General features: G+C 35.7%; 1 protein-coding gene across 2 annotated transcripts in view; it reads left to right on the top strand.

The window, feature by feature from the left end:
- Positions 1-227: 227 nt before the first annotated feature.
- The window catches only part of LOC144468080 (uncharacterized), a 48,551-nt gene continuing 30,588 nt past the window's right edge, over positions 228-18,190 (top strand). Inside the window, exons 1-2 of one of the 2 annotated variants that reach the window (XM_078177238.1) lie at positions 228-384; positions 1,141-1,229. In XM_078177238.1, the coding sequence (XP_078033364.1) occupies positions 1,213-1,229 (17 nt within the window). In that variant the 5' untranslated portion in view covers positions 228-384; positions 1,141-1,212. The remainder of the gene's footprint in view (positions 385-1,140; positions 1,230-18,190) is intronic. The other variant, XM_078177248.1, reaches the window with a different exon arrangement.

Here is an 18,190-nt window from a genome sequence, read left to right as displayed (position 1 = left end):
CACCCCTAAATCATCCCTTGACCGTACCGATCTCGCAGAGTTTGATTAACAAGATCAAAGAGGAGGCGCGAACGAAATATACATAAGATCTGGCGGTGGCTTTGCAGGCCGTGTAACACGCGGTGGGTGGAAGAATGTTAGTCCCAGACCTGGGAGGGGAATCAACAGGCTAGCAGGGGAATAATAACGAACCGGACGACACGCGGCAAAGTCAGAGAGCGGACACGAGGCTTTATAAATCGCGAGGATGTTAGACGAACCAGTGATGCGTCGACCGCGATCCGATGCATCTGTGACCGTGTCGTCGCCGATTCAGTTCTGAAGAAATCGCGTGGCCTTCGTGTCCTTGCCTCGAAGAATCAGCTAGTGACTAGTAAACAGCGTGTGCGTGCCATATTTATGCTATCTTCATTTGTTTGAAACAACTCTCTTATCCGCATCAAATTTTTAATTTAATTTAGTGCTTCGATATATCGTACCTTCGCAATTAATCGAATTGGTATTCGTATGCTCGGTTTCCTTTTTGAGATAATGTAGGATAAAAAAGGTAGCATGTCTGAGTCATTTAGATGTTTTAGCACTCTATTATACAAAGTGATCTACTAGATTGAAAACCGCAATATTTTAGTAGTATCTGACAGCTTACTCAATAGAAAGATCACTCGTAAGTGCACTGGTATTAAATGAAAAATTCATGGAAAAATTCATTGATGAAAAACCGGATTTGCTTGTTTTTTATTAGTTTTATATATAATATAAATTTTACGTTATTCCAGCATCAGATAATCAACATAGAAAATGTTACTACGTTATTGAAATTGAATCTCTTCGGATATTGCAATGATGATCGAAAAGATTACTGGTGGCTTGTGTAGTAATTGCGATAAAAGATTTCTTTGTTTTTGACTTTTTGTTTTTTAACGGTGAGCCATTAACGTAATAAAATAACATGGTGTCGATACTCTACGCTTTTAATTCATATTATTGCAAGGAAAGAGTGTGCTAATATCATTTAGGTCTATTGTATGTTATGTTACGTTAATTATACTTTGTTTTTAACTTGTTTTATTGTTTCCAACATTTGAATATAATGTTAATGTAGATATGTTCGCAGTATAGTAATTAGTATCTGTCCTTCAGGAGAAGGTTTTCTGGTTACAGTGAAGGAGGACCTGCGTGCTACGAAAATAAAGAAGTTGGAAACTTTCGTGGATGTTGTCGAACGACAGGTGAGTGATTGCAGAAACAACCTTTCTTTATCTGCAGAAGGTGTGAAATTGCATTATGCCCATTCATAATGCTGTTGCATCGGTATCTTCTTTTTATTCAGAATGAATCTGAACTTTGACAATGTGAGACCACGATTCGAACTATAATTCATGTGCTTAGCGGCTACGGCGTTATTATAATTCGGAACATATTGTAAACTATTGGCTATTGTCTACTAAAATAGCCTACTCGGTTTCATGAATGCTATAGTCTCTCAAGGGTTCATTGAAAAGACAGCGCCTTTGTTGTAAAGACAAAAGGCTGTACATGTGTGTATTTATAAAAGTCTTTTTGTCTAAACGTTCTATGCATTCGAACAGATATGGTTCGTATGCAATTATACCGAAAATCACGTTGTATGTTGATAAGACGTCGATAGTGTCAAGAGGACAGAGTTTTGCAAAATGCGAAGAAATACTTTAATACTTTAATATTAGTTGTGTAGTACCAAACGCCGGGTTCCCTATTAATTTCAAGGAATATTTTTGAAACTCTCTTCGTAGTAGGATTGTTTTTTCGAAAAGCTGAAAGTAAAACGTTTGCCTAAGAAAATATTCATTTAATGGAAATAAAAGAACAATTAGCCTTCGAATAGCCTACACAACCCAATATTTATATCTCATATATCTTGGTTGTTAATTTTTGGGATGTAATAATTTACTGTTATTTCAAATCGAACTTGCCTAATGATACAATGATACCTCTCGTATTGATTTCGTAAATAATTTACAAGTGGAGAGCAGCCAGTGGCGATTTGTTCAATAAAATCTCGTTAATTTTGTACAATTAACTCTTCATTTACAAACATCTGTTACATGAAGTTGGCATAAATGAGTGAAGAGACAGGTTTCAATTTGGCGCATGTTATTAATATTGAGATAGAACAGTAGATACAAGTAAAATATTTGTTATAAATATAGAATAATTACAATAATTAATACGTCAAATGGAAAACAGTGAAATAATTTTATGCATTTAAAAGTATTGAATTAAAATTCGCAATCTGATTATTACACATATTTATAAATAAATTTATTACCATTCTAAAATTATACGACCATAAGTTTCTCAAACTGTACACGTTGCTTAATTCGTAAAGGTTATGCGAGACGATGGGTGTGACCTTGTTTCCAAATTACAACCAGTTTTACGTTGTAGCAGTCTTCCTCGTGTACAAATACGGCATAATTTGTTCATTCACTCCTTTTTCGGAAGATGATGTGCGTAGATTAATTTGCAAACGTTTGTAAACAAACGAAATAGGTACATGGATGAGCTGTGTAATCTGTATTTATGTTTACATCTAACTTATAGGTGTTTATTTCGAACAAGTTTTACGAAGTCAAGTCGTTCAACCGGTACACGAAATAAATATCACACGAGACTACTGTAACTGGACAAAACTAGGTCGTCATATCGGACACGTGGACTGGTTCTTTTTGTGTCTTTAATACACTTCTGCAATACTTGCCATGTATTATGAAAAATCGTGCATTTATCGGATATTGATTTTTCATGTATTTATAAGTATCACGTCTTATTCTTTTACGGTTACGAGTTGCATGTTGTTCGGATCTTATCTTTTATACCATCACAAAGATATTTTTTCCTACCGATACAATACAAGTATAGTGGCAAGCTATTTTAAAGACAGGCTGTAATTGTAAATGGCGAGCTAACCACGAAATGAGTTCCAACTCTTCAGTACAGTATAAGCAATTGGTATCTAAGTTGTTATATCTTACAATGGTGGCATTATCCTCAAGACAGATTCAAGTACCAAAATTCTGGCTGGAAGAAGATAACGTTCAAGGAATTGAAAGCAGTTATTAATGATAAGCGAATCGTCCTTCCTCAAATTTTCGTTGTAGAAGGACGGCTCATATCCTTATCTATAACATCGTTTGTAGAAATTACTCGCAGACCTTACTTTCCGCATATTAACACTTTTTTTTCTAGGATGTTCCTTCTCGGGACACACAAAGTTGTTGGTAATTATGGTACTTTTAACACTAACGTGCGGTGCCTTATGAATATTACAAGATTTATTTTGCTTGGATTGTTTACAATGTTCATATTAGTATGTGTTCGAATGAAGATAATTGTTTAACCATTCAGCGGTTTATGACGAGTATATTCGTCACGTGTAAAGATTTTCTGTTTAAATTGTAAATTTTGCGATAGTTGAATTTTTATATGTTGGCCAAGGGGAAATGGGAAGAATAATTAAAAAATATAAATAATTACTATTAAAAAACTGTATATTTTGTTTGAATTAGGTAATTATTCGATATCACTTATATCTCGCGACACATTTTAGATGTACATTTTTTAAGACGTTACAACTGCTAATGAATTCCGATGAACGTATCTTCATAATTTCAATAATTTCAAAACAAAAATTGTCGGACCGATCATTTAATTGGCAATTGTACGACTACTGTTATTGTTGATATTGTATTTTAATGTTGATAATAACGTACAAATATCAAATTCACAATAGTGAATCGTTTTTTCTACGTGCCATAAATGCATCAAAATTTTAGCGATCACTATGTTCAGATTTTCTTTCATTTTCGGAAAACATTTCCCCAGTTTTGCGAAATTTTTATGGCGGTTGATTGGACAGGTCAGCGTGTTAAACACTTTCCGACGGAGGTAGTGGTGTGCGAGCATCCCTCGCAGACTCTGCGAAAAGATTTTGTGCGGAACGGGATAGGGTTACGGCCGGCTGGGCTCCGCTTCGGCAGAAATGTGTGGCTGACTGACGTCGGCATCGATCGTGGGCAAATTGGATTGCCGCTAAAACAGCAGGGCTATCTTACGGCTTATGGGGATAGCGTTCAGTGGCGTTGGAAAAGGTTGAAACTTCGGTAACGAGAGTGAATTCTGACGTTCCGTTGCTTCTGCGCGCCGCGCTTCCACGGCTCATCGGGTCGTTTTCGAACACGAATATATTCGACACGGGATATGGCACATGCGATCGTTCAACGTTTATCGTGATCGACGAAACCTGGCCGGCTTAACGAGACCGTCGCGTCGGGCCCATCGCCGGCTCACGCGCGTTTAAATGAGGGTCGATGAGGCGGAGAATGGCGCATTGTCGTGAGTGATATTGCGTGGTCGTAGCTACAGCATTCGTATGAAAATGATTCTTATCGATAAGAGTGCAGGTTAGAGTTGGTCCTATCCGTAGAAATCAATATTTCTGAGATCTTTTCCTTTAATCCCTTACACTGTGACATTTGGTGAAAAAGTAATGCGTGTAAAATATAGATTTGACAATTGGACAACGTGAATATGTGCCATATTTGCGCTAGAGTTTAAGCATTTTAATAATTTCATTACATTTCAGAACATAATTCTACTTTGGTACATTAGAAATAATTTCAATTCTATATAGTATTATAATTGCACCATAAAAATTCAAATCTCTTTTACAATTTTTCTAATAAAATTTAATTTCAACCAAATTTCGATTCAAATTTTATAGTAAATTAATCCTATTTGCGAAAATAAGAAATCATTAAAGTACTATTCAGTTTAAATACATAATTTAATTAGAAATATCGTTCAATGTTTTTCCCTCAAAAATAAAGTCTTGCTAGATGAATGATATCATGAGGTTTACGAGATTTATAAGATTTACCGTTAAATACAGTATATGACGCGGAGTCTGGAGAAGAAGATTGTATCGAATCTGGGCAAATCGATTTTGATACTGTGAGAGGTAGTTCGACGAACAATATTTGACACATTTCCTTCTATCGACGATCGTCATTGTTGAAAAGGTGAAAACTGCTCTTGATGTAAAGAAAAGTATAATACGTGTCGAATATTTTTCCGAAAACTATCTTTTGTAAAATCAAAATCGGTTTGTCTAAATTCTATTTATATCCCTTTGTTAGAATCTGCGCAATTTATTGAATCAAACTTAAAGATTTATTATGCTCACTATTGAAGCTCACTATTATTTCTGCAAGGCACTGTATTTTATTTAAAAACGAAATTTCATACTTTGCACCTATTAATTTGAAGATGAGAAATGCTGTTTGTGGGGCCCACATCTAACGTTCTTCACATTAATAGTTTCTGTACATAGAACCGCCAAGTTATGCGACATTTTTCTCAGTTACAAGGGTCGCCATTTCTAAAATGTACTAATAATGTGTGATGTGATGTAAAAATTACGTTACAATTGCTTAATTGTTATGGTAGCTTTATTTGTGCAACTAAAAGTATCGGTAATGTTGCATGGTTGTTTGTTTGCTTTTTCTTTGAAAACATAGCCGAGGAATCAATGACTTGTTAATAAAATCCATTTCGACGGTTGCCGTGGATAGCACGGATTACAATTGCATTTTATGGTAGCTTTTTGCGAGCTTTAGAGCACAGATGTGCCAGTAAATAGACCGAAGTGAGTGCCCGGGCGTTACTGTACTTATTCTTGTTCCGGTGTACGTGTCGTAGTCGAGGGTGCAAACGAACTCTTTCTCCAAAGAGTCCTGTTAACAATACTAAAGTGAATTCTTAAGTAATCAGCACCGCTGAGCAGAACAGTGAGGAAAAAGAATTTCAAACGAGAATTAAACTGACTGGGGAAATGAACTACATGCGGATAACAGAAAGTAATTATATTCCAAAACACGACTAGATTGTAATTACTGTATAGTTAAAGGGTTTAGAACCGAGGGACGAGTAAAAGGGACAGGTTATTTTTAAATCGACCGCCGCAGCTCATCTTCAGCCTGCATTAAAAATATAAAATGATGAAACCTGTTTACATTTCTTAATGGAATAAATAACGGATTGGTCAAACTGTTTAAAGTGAACACTTTCAAAAACAGTTAATACCCTTGAGATACTTTTACGTAAAAATTGTACCAGACATTCATGTACGAATATGCATGTAAATAAAATAATCTTCTTATACGAGAACAAATATAACAGTCAAGCTTTCATGGGAAAATATCAGAAGGATTTAAAATGTCATAATGTTTTAAATGCTTATAAAATATCGTATGCGTAGAGAATCGTTGGCTGCAGTGAAATGTTTAAACAAAGCCAAAAAGAAATGATTCAGCTTTAGTCATTGACTTGAAACTGAGCAAGTTTATGGTCATCTTTTCGTGTTAACATACAGACACACATTTCAGATATAACATTGGAAATGCATTGAAAATCACAAACGTGATCCAACTTCGAGACATAAATGAACTCGACATTTATTACTTGACATTACCCAAAGTCTACTACTTGGCAGCAATACGTGTATTAATAAAGGAACGTGAATAGAGGGTTATCCTTGCTCCTTTAAAGGTTCCATTCAAATTAGAATTTTCATTATGAACATTTCGTTTTATCGGGGGTGAGTATTGAATTAGAAATGTTTGCGACAAACTGTACACGATTGTATCATGTGACCACAACAATTCATTCGCCGCATAGTCTCGAATTTCCGTGAGATAACAATTGTTTTCCTTCGCGTTATTCGATTAGCTAATTATATTCATAGTGGACACATACATACATTCGACACCGTGCGGTGTACGCCCAATAGAGAGCGAACAGTACGGTTGCTTCGTCGCCTTGGGTATTAAATCATACATACAATACAATGGTCCGTTAATGGAAAGCGAGTGGTGAAATTGTTTCTCCATAGATAGAAAGATAATTGAACTGTTAATGTTCGTATCGTGTACTGAAATAAAAATAGTTTTGTTCAATAATTCAGTGGAACAGCGAATTCCGATTCAGTAGAAATCAAATTACATATAATATTCTTAAATCGATTGTTCTCCATGTATTCAATCCGTGGTTATATAAATATTTAATAAAAAGCCTCTACGGTTATTATATTAATTCTCGGAGTGCTGCTTCAGTTAATTAAAAGTTATGTATGTCGATAAACTGTTCAGTATAGAGCACCGTGCGCATCAATATTTCATCGGTCGATGTCACGTATACAGAATTTCGCTATATTGTACGTAAATATGAATTTTTCACTAGGAAAGTACGAAAAATATTACGTGCCATTTATTTCCCCGTGTCCCGATCAAGTTTTATTCAGAAATACATATTAAGTTTTATGCTTTCATCTTTTTGACATTTCGTTGGACATTTGCGTCCTAAACTCTCGTGACGTGCAGTGCGCCGAAAATGTATACAGGTGCAGAGAATTCCTACGTGGAACGAACGCGAAATGTACAACAAATCGTTTTTTAATTACGAGTTCTGCGAAGTACTGACCGACCAATGTTATGGGTAAATTGCAAGTTTGACTTTGTTCATTTTTCCGTTTCCCTCAAGATAATTTCTGTATCTCAGGATAATTAAAGAATGTTGTATAATAACCGGTTCATTAATAGCGATTAGAAATAATTTAATTCGTGAGAATTTTGTATGACTTGGCACGTATACCGTCAGCGTGTTTGATAACTACGATAACTGCAATAACTGTGCCGCGAGCATTGCTGGTATTCTATAAACAAGTATTTCGTGAATTGGCCGCGCCGCGTCTGACAGTTGCGGAACGATAGAGTCGAGCCGTGTTTCCTTTCCTTCCGTTTTCGTCGCTGTCTATACGTCCTTTCCATTATTCGTTATTTCGGTCAGTTGGATGATAATGGACGCATAGTTAGCATTCATTGAATTATTAGTTTTAGCAATACATAATTCTCTATATTTATGTAAAGGTCGAACGTTTTACGGTGACATGATTTCCATTAGTCAATTTTCAATCTAGGCACATGTAATAGTATGCACTACAATTTATTTGGAAATGTTATTAAAATTTTTGCATTTTTCTCAAGACGAAATGCCGATATGAAAAATATGATCAAAAATATAAATATTCATATTTTTCCATGTCTTATGTGTCACAAAATTTGCTGTAACACGTTGCGCGTAACAAAGCAAACAGTATAAATGTATACACTTTATAAACCAGTGTCTGTTATAAATCAAAATCTGTTTGTAGCTTCTCGGGGGCAGTTTGTTAAAACAAATTTATCTTGCGGTAAAAATACATATACTCATTCAAAAGAGTACCAACGAACTTGGAACCTCGAAAAATGTGGTTTCAGCCAGAATTTTTAAAATAATCTGTTCTTGATTAATCTTATCATGTACAGCAAGTGCTCGAGTTATTTTACATTTACTTATCACTAGACTGCCAAACGCTATGCGCTAATAATTTATAAGAATTTTAGGAGTACCAATGAAACATGTTATTAGCTACCAGTCGAAGTATCATTAATTGATCGACAAATCAGCATTCGTACTTGAATCGTTCAAATTGCACTATGATATTTCGGAACGCGAAAAGCATAGAATTTCATTAATTGAAAAATTATTTAGCTGTGATCCGAGTTTGGAATTCCGAAAATGTTTGTCATGTAATCATTGCATTACCGATTAACGGAGAATATATTAACAAGTAATAAATAGTGCGAACATGTGTTAGCATTTAGTTGCGGAATTCGAATTTAGCTACTTGGAATCTAGGAGGAATTCTGTCTAATGTTGTAGCAACTCTCGATACTGCTACGAGATTTTCAAGAACCCGATACGGAGCTAATATAAAACAGACTCCGTTACACGTGTTAACGTCGATTTGGACTTCAGTCTGACCTCGTTCCGCGAAGATTTCAGCTCAAGGAAAAGCAGCGTGCGTTCATTTGTTTTTCTTTGTAGAAAAGCATACAGTGGGAGGCTTATAAATAGGAAAAATCCTTGCGCGAAATTGTGCATGTTGCTCGACAGTGCAGGAAATATTAAAATATTCGCATCACAAGAAAATAGAGATGGTGCGCCATGCATGAAAATTGTGCTAGCAAGGAAACGTGGAATAATAAACTCGAAGCAATTCTTCACGTTTACTGGATGCGCGGTCTACACAGAAATAAAGTATAATATTTTAAAACTTCGTCAAAACGAAGTTTGCGTCACATAAAAGCACGCGTAACATATTTATATAGGAAAGAATTCCAATTAAGTGAGAAGAAAATTATCTAATATTAAGAAAAAGGGAAAATAAATGTTTCCGTGAGAAAGTGTTTCCTTCCGTACATATTTAATTATTGAAATGAAAAATTATTGTTATTATTCATTTACTCATAGAAAATGGACACATATCCGCACGTTTAAGCAATGTTATCCCCATTAAGTGTAGTATTTCCATAATAAAATTTTCCCTCTGATTCTCGTTTTCAAATATGAATCTTCATGCGTGTAGTTACAATATCGGATATTCGTGGTATTATACTACTGTCAAATATTGAATTACGTTCATGTTTTGTTTCATACCAGCATTTTGACACTGTTCATGTAAAATAAGTCTTCCATTGCACATTGTGTTCTGTTGACTCGCCTTTGTGCACACCCGCATTGATTTTGATTCAAATTGTTATTTCGTACGTGTAATTCATTAACAGTAATGAATATGCGTCGTTATCTGCCAGATTCGTATAAATAACTGTGCACAGAACTTCTGAATGTGTTGATCAATTTGTTGCAATTCGAGTGTAGCGGGGCCTCCTGTATGGTTAATAGATAAAATGAAAGTGACCGGAAGTAAAAAGTAATTTTTAATATAGAAGTACGTTATTTTAGTACGTAGATTTTAGAATAGAAGAATCGCTGTTCTGTTGCTAGATGTCACATGTGTTAATGAAATTTTTACAAATTCACAATTTCTTTTCATATTTATAAACTCCATTCTTTCTCAGATAGGACATATGTTTCTATATTACTATCCAAGCAAATTTCCTATATTTATGAAGTTTCTAAACTCGAAGCCCTCATGATGATGATTCTATTAGCCACGAAACATTTTCCATTAATTTCGAAAGTGGGAAGTACGAGAGAATAAAGTGGAAGTTTCCTCATAGAACGATAACTTTCTTCAAGTACCATTTGGAGTTACCATAATCAACTGTACCCAATAAGCGCCATCTATTATTTCCGTTAAAATATCTAGGATTTCTTACTTTTACTGAAAAGTAAATAACGTCGATTGTATTAGGAGAGCTCGCCTTACAATTCTATGCAGGCTATATTTCGCGATCACTTTGGCGTGTTGCGGTCGATGGTATAATGTTTATCCTGCGCTTGACGCGAGGTTAATGAAACGAAGACTGTTTACTTTAGAAGTTGAGAAACATCTCTCATGGAACAGTAGTGCCGTGGAAAACATTTCCTAGTTTTCAGCGTAGTTTCAAGAGCAACTCGAAGACGTTCACGGGGAAAGGGTCGCGGAAAGTAATAAAAGACAAAGTTCGGTGGGTATGCGAGGCCCAGCGGAGCGGTGGGGTCTTTCCGTGGAGAACGAGGGTGAACAACAAGGGCGAGTATGGCCTTCTTTGGGCGTAGAAACTCCACGAGTATGCATGATACGGTGAAGAGACATGACGGACGTTTTTGGGAAAACGAGTAACGATAACCTTGACGACAGTTGAGAGGGTTCAAACGATGATATTAACCTCTTCGCGCCGAGCGCCGCATATACGCGGCATCCACTCGACGGCCTGTGGGTACGAGCGCCGCATATATGCGGCATCCAAATTATGTGTATACAAGTAGCATCCGTAGGCAAAATACAAAAATAATTTTGTATTTTTATAATTTTGTAGGTCCTTTCATATTAAAAATGTAAACATACTTGTTGCATTAAAGCAATGATTGTTTTATTCGGCACAGTTATTTAAAACTAAGAAAAACGTACATACAGAAATCACACGCAATGTGAATATTTCTGGCGCGAGCTTTCGTTCAATGACAGTACTTCGGCGGACGACACTGCCGTAGTGAAAGGGTTACGAAGGCTGTAACACTGACTGCTTGTAGAACTGCATCCCCAACTTATTGTTATAGTTAAGTCAAATTTTAGTTCACTTGGTAACTATGAGACACGTCAAAATAGTAGATTATAAAGTTTTTCATTCATGATTGTTAAGATCTTTCGCACTGGCAGAATTTTCTAAGATTAGCAACTTGAACATATTTATCTATTTGAAAAATAACAGATGGTACTTGAAATTAAATATGATTCACGATTTTTCGAAAAGAACAGTTAAATGTTCAGGATTAAATTTTATTTCTATTATTTAACACCAAATCTACCCAGTCGATTTAAATGATCGGTTTCACATTTTTTGTTTTACTATTGCTAAAATAATAAAAAATTTTCACAGAAAATAATTGACTAAATGTATTAATTCAAAAATACATTATAATAGAAATGTCGAAATGTCTAAATACGGTCTTTTCATAGTTATAAGGCAACACACATTAGCTAGTTTTAGAGATCGTTAGGTTTAGACATCAACCTACCGGTCAATTTGATTTTGAACGTGTAGGTAATACAATTTTGAAAACGGGGATATTTAAATTTCGGCTAGAGTTTCCACGTATAGGTGCGGCGGCAGCCAATTTTTTCGTGCGTTAGCCGCCAATGTAATGGACGACCACTGAGGTCCAGTATGTTGTCACATCCGGTGTCAGCTCCAGACGTGTTTCGATAATTACATTTGGATAGCGGCTCTTTTTCGAGGCTTTGTTTTTCACCATGTTCATGGGCTTTTACTTGTAGTCACCGTTATAGCGAGGCAGAAAATTTCATCAGTTTGTTTATGCATAATTCGTTATTATCGTCGCAAATGCTTTTTTGGTTTCAATGGAGGTTTCATTAAAACGGTTGAATAATTAATTTCTCATTTACCAGCGCCAAGGAGGAAGCAATCGTGAAAGAGCACTGGTTATCATATTTTCAACGTACAGAATAAAATCATACAGAATACAAAATTAACGACTTCATCAAATACCTAAAAAAGACAAAATTAATTATTAAAATAACACAACAGATTATATAGTCGTTGAAAACAAAGCAGTTGAAGCAACTTTTAAATAAAACCTGGAAGAATAACCTTTTTTACAATGTTATACTTACTCGTACCTCTGCACTCATTTGCTCGATATCCGTACCGTTAATTAATCTTCACATCTTTCAATTATTAATTAATGATACACAAGTTAAGGGGGAGGTATAATGTAGACAACTCACCCGTCGTTATTGATTTTCTTTCATCGACTCCCTGTGTCAACCTTTATTCCGTTTAATACACAAACGATTTCCGACAACGAGCATTATACAGGGGTTGTCAATAAGTATGTTTCCTCATTTATAGGTCCACTATTTCACATTAACAATGGGATTATGAAGTGTACATAAATTACTCTTCACACATGTCTCAAAAGTAGTTGCACAAAATAGCTTCCCGTAGTCGTTTCATGGTTGAAGCAACTACAGCAATACAAATAGGTTTAACAAAATTATTATATAAGAACAAAATCGAAAAATTATTTAAGAAGAAGTTGCGAGTATAAGTACATATATGTATGTTTCAAGATATTGTATGAACTTTTATATACTTTCTTAAAAACCTATTGAAATTTATATCAAACATGAAACACCTAGGTACACTCTTTGAGAGCAGTATACAAGTTCAAGTGTTAAATATAGTCATAAAGATAGAATCAATTCTCGGAATTTTCCGATCAGGTGCAATCAGAACAATTTGATCGTGCAATGGATCTGTCAATATAACAGTGAGCAATCCTGGCACGGTACGCGAGAACGGGATAGTATTTAATGTCTCATACAGTAGACGCTTTACCGACGGCGTAGAACCCGGTAGAGCGGTCTTCTGATCCTCATGGTGACACCTCCACCAAGGTCACGGTGACGGAATCCTGTATACATAAGCTCTGACGAAGAGACATCACATCAGCCAGGTGCTTGGTTATTTCTAGTTGTTTATTAGACTAGGAGCGGTTGCTTGTGTCATTAATTAAACGTTTATGACGACTTCTTTTTCTATAGTCATTGTAGGCTGAAAATTGTAACATGAATTACAAGGGAATGATTCTACATGAACAGATATATAGGTTTTTCCAGTAAGAGCGGGTCGATTTTGAAATGGAATAAAATTGGCTGTGTATGAGGTATTAACGAATTTTCTTTTTATTTGAATGGCCCGTGTATGCCATTACATATGGAATATGGCATCGTTCAAATGTCCCCAACGACTTTGCACGGTGGCACGTATCCGAGAGGTCCAATTATCAATGACTTTGCCGCATAGCTCCGGCTGAATTTCAGCGATGGTCTGGGCTATGTTGACTTTGAGAGCGTCGGTCGATTGTGACTTATTGGTATAGACCTGCGACTTCAGAAAACCTCACAAGATGAAGTATAGAGGTTTCAAATCGCACGATCTTGGTGGTCAATTCCAGTCAGCAAACAAACGGCGTTGTCTGTGGTCATTAACTTTAAGCTCCTGGGTCAATTGGATCTTGTACAAGTGTAGGTCCAAGATCAGACGCAAAATTCGCCAAGTTGAAACGGTCGTCTAGAATTTGGCCACCGAACGTTGGAGGGTCGACTTTGAAGAGTCACGGCGTCTATCATAAAATAGGCGCAACGCGCGCAACGTTTTCCCTAACGAACACTATTTTGATAATACAATTTTATCATTTGGGCGCGCTTTTCAATCGTATAACTTCCCATGGTGATTTGGCATAACTGACTGAATTGTAAACAACAGATTTAATCGACGCATTCAAAACAACATGGCCGCTACAGACTGTCAACATCGGCCTGCCCCTATTGGAAAACCCTCTAGTTTGCCACAGAAGCATTCGATCGTTTTAACACTAGAACTATCAAGGGGGGACAAAATGACTTGTTTGACATTTTTAAAAATTATGACTCATTTTAGTTGCATTTTGTTTCAGAAAATTTTGCACGATTTTTTCTAAGATATACAAATCATTAATTCTGTAAAACTGTTATGTTTTTTTTTTATCATTTTGTTGTAAATTTGTATGCAGTATACCTACATATACCGAGATGAGTCATCTTGACCCCCCTCCCCCCTCACGGAACATAGGTATTCGGTACTGTTCTGTTGTACGTGGAACTTATTGTGACACGTTACTTGTGACACGACCTTTAGTCGTAAAAGAAAATATTTCAAACTCAAAGATATGTCAACAACCAAAAATGTTTTTCCTACGACTTACACTGTTTGACTTGGTCATTACTTGCAGTATTTATTGCAGGCAAGTTTCCTCAGATTACTTTCGGTCGATCATTTTATGCATAAGTATTTTATAAATTTTTGCTATTCTATTACTATTATTATTCAGGTTATATTCAATTTTTGTCCATAAAAATAAAAAATATATAAAAACTAAAAATTGCTGCCTTTTCTTAAATGTCTTGGTAATTTAAGAAACAAGTCATTTTGACCCCTCCGGTAGAAGTAGGTATACCTCAATCGTCGGTAGTTCTAGTGTTAAGTATCTAGCTTTGTAAAATTATAAGTTTATAAATTGAAAACAAAGTTCGCAGACTTTTTTAAATCACATTTTTTATTCCATATATAAAACGAATTAAAAACTGATTTTTTGAAGTGACCAAATATGGAGTTAACCCTTTGCACTCGGTTGTCCCCTCTCAGGGGACATTGTAATTCTAGTATATGACTAAACATTAAAGTTCATTAGCGATTTGCAACTATTTCTCGATGTCTACAAAGTCATATAAATCGAATATCATTGTAACAATATTATATATACATATGGTATACATATATGCATATACATATATATCGTATACTATATAGTAATATAATTGTTTATAAGCGCTGGTAGGTAACATTCATGATAGCGCCAAGTGTAAAAGGTTAACAAATAAGTAGGGAGTGTAACTCATAGCAATGCTTGTTGCAACCTTGACGAATTGAATAAATGAATTATGAACACGTGACCGACGTACAAATATTTTGGAAGACTTGTAACGAATTTTTGAATCGATGAGCATTTATTAGATGTTCACAATTCTATTCGTTTAATTTCCCAATGTTCCATGCCTGAAATTGTTTAAAGTGCAGCACAAAGAACCAATCGTTACGCACGTTAGACACTAAAATGATGTACAAGCGACACCATATTGAGCCCCGTTAAAGTATTCACTGACTCGCCCCTGAATAGACGCCGCTATCATCGCGCTTACTTGGTAACAAGATCGAATTAATTGATAATTGGTCAACATTCAGTCCTTCGAGCTTCATTCCCGCCATTCTACTCGGGCGACACCGCATTATTCCAGTTTGTTGAAGGGAAGTTACGACGCCGATGTAAAAGCAGCAATGCTGGCGTCGCGGGGAAGATTAAACTGGACGCCTAATTTCATTTGGAAAATCCCGTTGTGAGCTAGACATCTTCTCTAATATCCAGTTAGGTGTTCTGAAAAATTCCGGAGATCCGCAACGAAGAAGGAATGTTATCTTTTGATTAACGATCCAGTTCTGTTTTCAATAAGCTGGCAGGGATTCTTTTTAAAGAATTGGATCTTTTAATGTATCATACATTTTTGAGAAAATTGCTTCTTTTCTTTTGAACATGACAATGACTGTTACAGAACGAGTTCTAAAAATAGACTGCAGACAGTTGTCCTATTATTGAAACATCCTATTAAAAGTATGCAGTAAATGTGTAGACAATGGACTAGAATTATGCAGGTTATTATAGGTACACTGATTTAACCCTTCTCTCAATCGCTCGTATCGTGCGAGGACGCATCGAATATAAAAAACACGAGGATCGTCGTCTCCATCCATCCAGGATCGTAAAACTCAAGTTCTACCGTCCGTTTTATTTTTGAACGTAGGATCACCACCGGAAACATCTACATATATACATACATATATGTATATGGTCGAATACTTTGCGCATATACAGGGCGGGGCACTTCAATAGGAACACCTAAATATCATGCTTATTTATGACGCTACGAAAAAATTCTTCGGAACAAAGATCCACTGTTTAAAGAGACACGTATGACGGTAGCGTCGATACATTTCCAAGGTCAGTTTTTGCCGAGAATTTGAAGTCATCAATGTTTTTTTTTAAATAGGGTCATATATTTTTATTATTATATAATTTTCATGTGAATACTGAAACATATACAAGTGGAGACGACTCCTCAAATAACTACAACAGAGATATCTATAAATTATAAGCGACTTAGAATTTTAGAATTTAGTTTTAGAATTTAGTTTTAGGATTTACATTTAAAATTTAGGTTTAGAGTTCAGGTTTAGAATTTATGACAGGAGTAATAAATTCGTAATAACAAAGGTATGTTCACTATTTCATCGAATACCAAAGAAACGAATAAGAAGAGGTGACGGCGAAAGTTTGGGATATTATCATTATTTATTCATTCCATGTTCAATGCATGATGTTATAGGATACTACAGAATATCGTAGATATGCCAGAGGATGCAATAGGATACCATAAGATACCATACAGGGCACGAGATGCCGTAAGATTTATCTTGATCAACGACGAGACAAAACAAAACTCTAAACAGAGAGAAATACCATTGATGCCTGTGAGCGTCACGGACATGAACGTTAAGTGGTTAAGAAGTTATGGTAAAAATATAAAATGTAAATAATATGATAAGATTGTTTCCATTGTTCTCAATGCATCGAGACACATAATCTTTAAGCTACATACTGATTGAGATAAGACCGGTCATTTTATCTAACACTCAGGTTTCCGTTATATTTACGTCTGTCCGTTATTGAACACAGCAGATCAAGAAGAAGGAGATTACTACTTCGAGGAAATGATTAAGAAATTTTCTAATGATTTATTATTCGGTGACTTGCTGAAAAATTATGTACGAGCAACATTTTTCCTATCGTTCATCGGTTTAAAGTGTTTATTCGAACGAACTTGTTATTTAGAAAAATATTTAATTTAAAAAAAACAAAAAAACAAAAAATTGGAGTGCAGTGATTTAAAAAACTCGTTGGAGCAGTATAGCATTTCCAAGCTTCTAAATATTATGGAACCTCTTTAAGTATAAAGTCCTCGAGGTATTGGTTCTGCGGAATTACAAAAGGGTAGAAATTAATTTTTTGCGCTTCGGATAAGAAGTCAGCCCTTAAGTAGATCTTCGAACACCCTATCTCAACGATTTGCATCGAATTAACCAGGTTCACAGGGAGTCGTAAATTTCCTCGATTGTAATTGACGCAACTCGAGAGGCCTCTGACTGGAGAGGTCGGTAAGAGTGGCGGGATCGAGTACAATGTTGTACCGAGAAGATTGACCCGTCACTCGGAAACGTGCTCGATCGTATAATCCGATTATTTTCCTGGTCCTCGATCGTTCGGTTTCCGGCAATCGCTGTGAAATTTCGTTGCCCGGTGTCGAACTGAATTCCCCGCGTTGTGCAATGTCAGATATTTAACTGGGACCTCGATTGAACTCGATTGCAACGACTGCGGCGCGCGCATTGTTACACGATAAGTATCGGCGAGAGGAAATAACAATTAAACGAAAGACAGGCGAGATCGCGTCACACAATTTCGACGGAGGATGTTATTTACATCGCGAAGTTGGAAGATTGTTCTCGGTGGGACGACACGCGACGATGACGCATGCTTGGGAATTCCGTACGAATCTTCCTGGTGTTTATGTACTTGTCTCGATCCTCAGAAGTTTCGTATTAAATTAAAGCGATCCCAGTTCTTTTTATAATGTCTCGATCAAGTCCTACGGGAAGAAAGTTTTTCGAAAAAATAATAACCTCCAGTTTTAAGGGAACAGATTATTCATGATTTTTTATCATTTTTAGTTGAGTGAATTTTAGTGTCGGTCACATGAGGTTAACAACAATGTTTGACCGATCTTGAAAATTCATTTTTATTGTAATATATAATATATAAACTGAATTTTACTAGAATGTTTAGAATTCGAAACAGTTAAAATACCATATACTGTGATAAATTTTATTGATTTACGATAAATAAATTTTATGATAAATTTAGATTTCGTAGG

This window comes from Augochlora pura, chromosome 1, assembly GCF_028453695.1.
Source record: "Augochlora pura isolate Apur16 chromosome 1, APUR_v2.2.1, whole genome shotgun sequence".
NCBI lineage: Eukaryota > Metazoa > Arthropoda > Insecta > Hymenoptera > Halictidae > Augochlora > Augochlora pura.
The sequence above is the reverse complement of the archived record's forward strand: the minus strand, read 5'-3'. Positions and strand labels throughout refer to the sequence as shown.